Genomic DNA, 9,254 nt, shown 5'->3' with positions numbered 1-9,254 from the left:
AGGGGGACACGAATCCACAATACATATGAACACAATTGTACCAACATATTAGGACGTGCTTTTGCTGACCGCCGTTTATTTTTTTGACGAATCCACTCGTCTTCCTTCGCATAATTTTGTCAAGACGGATCGTAGTGAGAAGTTCTTCGAACATGATAGCTGGATATTTTGAACTCAATAGGAATAGTAAAGTCTATTTTCCTTGGATGTTCACATACGAAGGATACAAAAAAACGAAAGATTTTTTTTTTTAAAGAAATCTCACCAAGATCAATTAAAAAGTGGAGCTTTCAGTAGAGTGATCCTCATTAAATGTTGAATAAGTTAAAAGAGTGTTCATCGTACAAGTTCAGATGGCAACAAGAAGTACATGATCGTACATATTCCAAGATCCGTCAAACAATTTTGCTTCCAGTTGATAATCTTCGAGTGAAAAAAAGAATACTGATAATAATCGCATAAAATAGTGATACGCCATTTCAGTGAGACTACGGGACGTTAACAGCGTTCCTGTGCTGAATGCACAAAAACGAATTGCAACGTTCGGTTTTGGATATGACTAGATACACGTCCGGAATGGTACAGTTTCGAATCAATTATCGAGCAGGAAAAAAACCGATTAACATGTCTGGTATTTGAGTAACATATGTAATTTAACATAAAAGTATTGAGTCGTTCCCATAAGTTAGACCGAAAAAAAAAAAAGTTTCACGATGGAGTAACGGCTGGTTATCGCGTACTTACCTTCGAACCAAGCAATTAGTGGAATTACTATCAGAATGATACCGGGTGGTACAAATACACGTTGCATACTATATCGTGGATCATAGTATATGGTAGATTATTAAGAGTAGCTTCTAAGTAATTGATCTCGAACTCTTATCTACGCGTTAGTGCTTCCATACGAGGATTTTTTCGCCTCCGTTATTTTTTATACTCGTACAAGATCTCACGCGTAGAAGGTGACTTCGAATATTGTGTTGTAAAACTTTAGAAAGGAAAACGAAAATATTTGTCCACTCGGTATATTGTTTGATTGTGTCGCTGCATTCTAATATATGCCATAGTTTATTAGTTGAGAAAGAAAACACAGAGCTGCCAAACCTCGTTGAATCAGATAAAAATAATATCTGGAAAAATATTACACGGATGATTTATTGATCGACCAGCTTTTTCTCGTTGACTCGTGTGCGTGCTATTCTGTCGCGACTTTCAGCTTGCCTAAGAGGCTTTCGATGATCCATAAGAAAAAGAGAAAACAGACAGAGACAAAAAACAGTGGTAACGATTCATCTTGTCAATGGTCTACATCAATAGAGATTGGACGGTCAATTAATCGTTTGAATACCACGCAGCGCGATCACATTGCTCGTATTCTATGTCGAAAAATGCCGCCACATGGACCATTAAGTGTAAATTTCACCATAGAGTGTCATCGGCCTTACTGAAATTTCTGTGGTCGTAAGCGTTACAGAAACATTTTTTTTTTTAATAAAAAAATCGTATTCAGTAAAAATGTTCAAAACAAAATTTTCGGCATTTTTCGACATCCAATGAAAAAAGGCGCGATTGCGTTGTTCGACATTTTTCGGTTAGATTTCTGCTAATAATCCGTGGCACATGAACGGTTAATATACTTGGCTTCATTCACGACGTGCACGAATCATATCGGTGCATTAGTTCAGTATCGAATTACCTACGAGGCCTCTGTAAATTCGACGTGCCGTTTTGCATTCTAAACATAAAGCATCGCTGCCACGCGAAACGACATCGTCTACTATCAATTTATTTAGTGTTATTGGACCAGTGTCGTGCCGTGCGTTCTCGCGACGCGAATTGCATGCTTTGATATTTTAATGGTGTATACCCACATGATTCGTTTACAGTCAATACGATTAAAAATTTTTAAAAAGAACCAAAAAAAAAAGAAAAGAAAAGAAACTGAGAAAAAGAAACGAACAATACTAGCAACGTCAGCGTGATCTGTCCATACAACTGAGCCAATTAACCTCAACACCCGTTATTCTCCCGATTTTTCTTTTTTTTTTTTTTCCCTCCCCCTGAAACACTAGACACAGACTGTATTTTTTGTTTAGTATATTCGAGGTGCTTCGTTAGTAAGACTAAGATCTCAGCTCGTGAACAATGAGTTTAATTAATCGATAATCATGGCATCGCTGGAAAAGGACCAATCCGCAAGACCAGGGTGCAATTAATCATTTCCAGATGTCTGGAAACAAGGTACAATTCCTCAAAACGAGCTGGTTCTCGAGTGGAAAAATATGTGCTCGACCTTTCGTTTATTATTATTTTTTTTTCTTCGTTCTTCCTCGCTCTTCCATCGTCTTTGGCTTGTGTGAACAGAGACAAGAAATGCAAAAAAAAAAAGAAAGAAAGAAACAGTGATTTCTTTCGTAAAAATTATCGCGTGCTAACGAACGAATATTGAGACGTTTTCACGTGCGTGGGACACACGCATATATATTATAGGCATATATACACACACATACACACAGGTATATACATACATAAATCATACACGAAGGCTTTTTTCTTGTTTTATACGACAGCACGTAATAAAACGAAACGTTTACGGGTTTCTTCATGTTTAATCAGAGAACGCGAGCAAATTTATCTATTTTATTATTTTTCAAAAGATACGTAAAGAAGAAATTTACATTTTATATAAATCAGCGCCGTGAATGCGTTGTTTTTTTTAAAGGATTCGTAAATTGCTCTACGGCAATTTACCGTAATTACTTTAGCAGTAAGTCTTAAATGCAGTCAACTGTCATTCCTCTCATTGTATTTCGTTTTATTTATCGCTTTTTTTTTCTTTTTTTTTTTCTATCTCTCTTGTTCTATCGATTCAGAGACATCGTGAATTTATTTTGTTTTGCATACGATAAGAGGAGCGGATCTCAATGTGACTGAAATCGTTTCGCGTCGGGCTGTTTAGTCAATTTCTTTTTTAAAATGCTCAAACGACGAAACGCGTCGAAAATTTTAGGTTATATCGATCCGGAGATCTTATTAATTTTATCGAATTTAAATATTTACTTGCTCCCCTCCACCTCCTCCTCCTCCTCCCACCAACTTTACTTTTTTTTCTTTTTATTTTGAATGCAGTTCTATGCGGCTTGGCCCCTTCCCTCGCCAAACATCCCCAAAGTCCCTCCTCTCATTAGTGTTAATAATATGTATTCAGTATTCGTGTTATTTTAGATTCTTATTAATACTGTCAGGTATATTCTGGTTTATTATATCATTATTACCACGAACAATGTAATCTATTATTATTCTATAATACATGGTTTTTCCAAAGCTTGTGTGCTGGTTTTTTTATTTATCTGCAACCACAATGTATTTTCGTAGATAATAAATAAGTGTTTTAGATCGTAGTGGCATTTTTTCAGCGAAGCATTTTAGAAAACACGAGGCTGGCTGGCTGAACGATTGTCATGACTGACACATTGCACATGCAACTTACTTCATGCCCTCACCAACTTTCCATTGCTTAATATTGAACTTACATCTACGTACATTGTTTATCCTTACATTTTAATCGATAATCAAGTGTACTCTTAATTAGAATGAACAAGAAGCTTCGTTCGCGAAATACAGGAACCTGTCCAGAATGTGTTAGTACTGCTCTCGTCACGTTATTATTCCGAACTAATTCAACAATTTCGTTTATTCGATAAAAGATTTATTTGACAATCGTTTTACAATACACACGTATAAACAACATACCTAGATATTTCGTAATATTATATAATGTCACTGTCATCGAAAACAACCGAAAACACATTGGATTTTTTATCCGGTTTGAGGCACATGCAACACGTGTAGAGCAACACAAGCACGATGTCGAAAATATAGCAACCACTTTCACTCGACGTACATGCACCATACAACCAGTTCACTGTACATACAGATATACGTATCACTGTTAGAGCGTACAGAAAAGCAAAAGTGAAATACTTTCCCTTTCGGTTCAGTACGAAATACGACAAGCACCGCCGTTCAGTTGACAATTTATTTTCGCCGGACAAAACGACGCAGCAGTTTCACCGGCTCTATCGATAATTCCATTTACCGGCATTTACGCTCTATCGGTAATCACGTGACCGCAAATGGTGTCTCCCGCTTAAATTCCATTAGAAAAAACTTGAGATGTACAGTTTATTATACTAATTTAACAAACTCACTCTTGACGTCGGTATAGCGTGTCTCTAACATTAATCACATTTTTACGCAATACCACAAATTAAAAACGGAAATAATATTGAAAAAAAAATCTAACGCAAAGATACCAAGAATTAAGATGCAATTGTCAGGCGATAAAAAAATTTGAAATATGAATATTAGAAAAATTGTAGTTCACATTGAAATGAAATTTTAACGGAGAATGTACTATTACATATTTCACCATTTCGATGTCAAGGTCTTCTAGGTGCTCTACATGCATCGTTTTTACACATATACACACGTCTAGCATTGCACAGCCTGGAGAAGGAGCGAGCGAAAGGTAGGAGGCTTACCTTTCTCCAAAGATGTACTACACTTGGAGACCTGCTTCTTTCATTCCCTAGTAATACACGCAACTAGCACGATCAAGAAACGTAGAACGTAATAATCTTCTTCTTCGTTTTTTCTTCATTCCAAGAAATCGTCTGACAATATAATTGGTATGTTTGCAATTCTTCTGCAGGGTTAATATAAACTTAGAGCGAGTGACTTCGTTATCATAGCTATAGCAAGTTGTGAAACGCTCGTCGGTTCATAGTGCAGTGCACCCGAAGATATAAATGCATTTCAAGTGAAAGAAATTGATCCGGTTGGACGAAAATGGAGAAAAAACTAGCGGATATGGATAACTCGATGAAACAGACAAATTTGGCAGGTCAGTGTCTTCTTTTTTTTAAGGAAGTTCAGTGCACCGGACGATACACGAATTTTCCTCAATAGGGGCCAAACACAATCGTCCTTGTGCCAAGTGTTTTTTTGCTTTTATTACCGTACGATAATATAGTTTACTCCAAGAAGCGTGTTCTACTTAAGTGAAAACAAGAATATCGCTACGAACTGCGATTCGTTTCTTCGGGGAAACACGACAGTCAGGATTTTGTGAATTCTTTTGTATAAATAAAGCGTGAACATGTGAACGTTCCTTGAGTTGGCAAAAAATTGCTCGATTCCAATAAGAATTTTTTTTCCTTTTCTATAATTAATATTCGATTTAAGAGTGCAAATCTTTCGATATGAAAATAAAATTGTGCAACGTAATTAAAACAGAAAATCTACAAAATGGCAAAAAAAAAAAAAAAAAAAAAAGAAAAACTAAATAGATTTTTTATTCTTTTTTTCTGTGTAATATTTGCAGGTGTTGATCCACGAAATAGCGTGGATCAATTTTATCTTCAGGATTTATCTGACGTATATCGTCGGTTTCACGGTTTCTCGCATAGGAGCCGCGCGGAATTTTTAGTACGAACTTCATTGACACCATTCCGATAAATTAACGAGCGGGAGATACGGAAACCGACACCGGATATTCAATTCAAACAAGTCGTTAAAGTACATCCTTTCTTTTCATCAAACGATGGTTTCGCGTATTTTCGGTGAAGGGGGTACGCGTTGCGAACAAAGGAGAGAAAAATTCGTCAAGCATCACTGCCACTTCCAACTCTGTGAAGGACGTTTGCAGGAAGGTTTCACAATACCTACATAGAAATGTCATTTTGCAAATGTTTCACGCTAAGACTAATAATAAGATTCGTTCAGCGATTAATTCGTGAATTTTTTAATTCACTTAAAAATGTTGATTTTTTAAATTAGATAAAAGTTAGAAAATTAAATCACCGAGAAACTTAATGTATTACTGTTAAATTTCAAAAGAAACAGTCGTTTCCTTCAGTTCCCACATTCGTTTCATTTTTAAACAGAGAACAGGTTGACAAAAAATCTCATTTTGCAAATATTGGAGTTACCAATAGGATTCATTCAGCGATTACTCCTGAATTTTTAAATTAATTTAATACTGACGATTTTTTAAATTAAATAGACATTAAAAAACGAAGAAACATATATTACTGTTAAATTTGAAAAAAAAAAAGAAATAGTCGTTTCCTTCAGTTACTTTGGTTTCGACACTTTGGTTTCATTTTTAAACAGAGAACAGGTTGACAAAATTTGTACAAAAATCTGCGAGAGGCGCCTTGCATAATTCTCACATTTGCATCATCATTATAATCGGCTGGTTAACTCACACACACACACGCATTTGACACAAATTACCTGGTGTTCGTTAAACATCACTTAGCACTGCCTATTTTTTTTTTCACTTCTTCGCGGATTGCACGTGGAAGTTCTAAACATGCGGCCAGTTAACGAAAGTGCGAATAGAAACGGTGCGACCTCGATTTCCTTCCCATAATTATCTATCCTCGAATGCAACGCGTGTGCATCTTCGAGGTGATCGTTGAATTATAATTCTTACGTGTTGCTATCGTTCCACAAATAAATGAAAAATCGAAAGAGAAGAGGAAGAAGAAGAACCGAGGGTTGTATCGAAATAGAAATAGGTGAAAGTGATTTTTTACGTAACGAAATTGATGTCATAATATCGATGATCTAACTCTCTGCTGTACTTGCGTAAAGAATAAATTAAGAATTAATGTTTTTTGGGGGGGAGGGGGGGGGGGGCAGGTTTCAATTAAATCGATGTTAAATGTAAATTTTGAAATAGACGTTAAAGTATGAATGAATAACAGCGATTAGAAAATAGAAATGATCTCAGTTTATTCTGTACGAATAAGATAAAAGTACTACGAAGATTCGATTAAACTGAATGGCATTTTGAAGTCTGAACAAGTTGTGAAGTATAGACTGTGATGATTCTTGCAATGTTTCGCAATCTCCTATAATAGCTCCTTTGTGAACAATGCTACGTAGAAACAGCGTTTAAGCTAATTGATCATCCTGAAGGATATCCGCCATTGCTGTTCTGTTCACTTCGAAAGAACATAATCTTCTATGTAATTTAATATTCTTCTTCTTGAATAATTTTTGTATCATGCTTCAAAAACGATCGTTTAGAACACAATGGTACGTGTCTTAACCCTACTGCGTCCTTCGTTTTGACTGTACACTTAAGACTTTTGGGTGAAAAAGGATCTAAGACCTTATGTTCCACAATTTTTGTTTCCAACGCGACATACGAACCTAGACAATAAACGTTTAAAATAATGTCAAGGAACGTAAACTTGATAACAGTAAATATTAGTAAAAATATAAAAAGGCGGTGGGTCAAAAAAGACCCGAAGACCGCTCTAGGGTTAAGAAAAAATAAGACTTTTAAATGTTCAAACCGGAAAGTATTTTAATGAAAATTCAAGGAAATCCTGTGGATCGGAAAATAAAAAAAAATTGGGAGAAAATTGTGGAACTAGAAAGAAGGAGCTTGCGTCTTTTTTTTTTTTTTAAATCAAATTTGAAGGTTTGTTGGTTTAAATGATAAAGCTCGACAGGAATTGGTGGGATGATTTGATAGAATGTTTCTTTAAATGGAACGATTTAAGATCGCGTGAAATTCCGAGGATGATCTAATATCTTTTTATCAGTACAGTGGCGAGCTCGATGAATAAACCAGGCCTAAATCAAATTCGATTACCACCGATTATGGGCATCTGTCGATTTTCTTATTCATGTCGCGTCCACTGCACAGATGTACCCACTTTCGATGGCTCTGAATACCAAATGAATTTCGCCGTATCGAATCGTAAGATCACCCACACGCTGTGCGTCCTCCGTGTATGGTCTTGTTTTACAAATCCCTCGAATCGTTACTAGTTCTGTAGAACAGTGTTACAATTGCAGGACAACTTAATTTTTCACCTAGTTTTGTAGGAATAGATTGTGATACGCAGAGTAACTCTGATTTTTTTTATCTAATGTGAATCGATCCATGGATCACGCGGAACGTAGCGTGATCGTTGCAAGGAATATGGATGAAAAGTATAAAACGAAATGGAGGAAAACAGAAATGTGGAAAAGTGGGAAAATGAGAACGTAAGAAAATTGAAAACTTTAAATGGTAGGAAAGTGAACAGCGGGAACATAAAAATGTAAAATGGCGGGAAAGCGAAACAGTAAGAAGATAAAATGTAAGAAAGGGGGAAAGTGAAAAAAAATAGGAAAATAAAAATAGCAGGAAAGTAGAAAAATAAGAAAATACAAAAGTAAAAGTGGGGGAAAGTAAAAAAAAATTGGAAAGTAAAAGTGTAAAATAGTAGGAAAGTAAAAACGTAAGAAAATAAAAATCTAAAACTGTAGGAAAGTAGAAAAGTAAGAAAATGAAAAGGGAAAGGAGTAAGGAAAGAAAACGTTAGAAAATTTGAAAAGTGAGAAAACAGAAAAAGTAGAGAAATGTAAAAAGATAAGAACTTGATGTAAAACGCAATAAAATTATTATCTCCCCATTTAGATGTCGTGGAAGGGAAGATGCAATCTCTCCTGAATGACGGAGCAAAGACTCACATGGAGTTGGAATGGTTGAAGCCCGAATTGCCACCTTTCTTCAATGAAAAAAAGTTTCTCTGCGGCCAGCAGATGTTCTCTAACAACGTTTTCACCATGATGGTTGCAAAATTGTGCGGATTAATTTCTTTATTCGCTATACCATCAATCAAGGACGTTTTAATTTTCACCAGACAGAGTGGTGCACCGTGTGTCGCGTTTCGTAGATACGTTTCTACTATTCTGCACACTTGGATCTGGTACGGGAAGAAACCTGGTATAGAAAACGAGTAAGTAAAAATACCAAACGTACTACTCATCGTTCTATCCATAAATTAGATAAATTTCTTTTCACCGATGTGAAGCAATTTATCTGTATAAAATAATTCGAGAAAATTGCGTACAATTTTTTATCATGAAATATGATTTATTGGACAGAGATAGTAAATTTTCCTAATTGAAAGTCGTTTTGATCGTTTTTATCGTTTATTATGTTATTAGTGTTATTCTTCTTTTATCGTCGTTATCATTATTGTTTGTTGAATGTAAGTTAAAATTGAATTTAAAATTGTCACTGTTCCCCTTATTTTCTCTTTCAGCATTCTGCATTTTCTTACACTTTATACATTTTTCTTTCCTTTTAATCACGTTCTCTTCGGAAATATTTGAATTTGAATTGAACTTTAGTCGATTAATTACAATCATTGATACTTCCACTTAGAAATATTTGATCT

At 35.4% G+C, this 9,254-nt stretch overlaps 1 protein-coding gene across 1 annotated transcript in view; it reads left to right on the top strand.

The window, feature by feature from the left end:
- Nucleotides 1-4,851: 4,851 nt before the first annotated feature.
- Nucleotides 4,852-9,254, top strand: part of LOC108577368 — a 9,464-nt gene continuing 5,061 nt past the window's right edge. Inside the window, exons 1-2 of the mRNA XM_017940508.1 lie at nt 4,852-4,906; nt 8,489-8,810. Coding sequence (XP_017795997.1) covers nt 4,852-4,906; nt 8,489-8,810 — 377 coding nt within the window. The remainder of the gene's footprint in view (nt 4,907-8,488; nt 8,811-9,254) is intronic.

Source organism: Habropoda laboriosa, unplaced genomic scaffold, assembly GCF_001263275.1.
Source record: "Habropoda laboriosa isolate 0110345459 unplaced genomic scaffold, ASM126327v1 scaffold648, whole genome shotgun sequence".
NCBI lineage: Eukaryota > Metazoa > Arthropoda > Insecta > Hymenoptera > Apidae > Habropoda > Habropoda laboriosa.
This window is presented reverse-complemented; position numbering and strand designations above follow the sequence as displayed.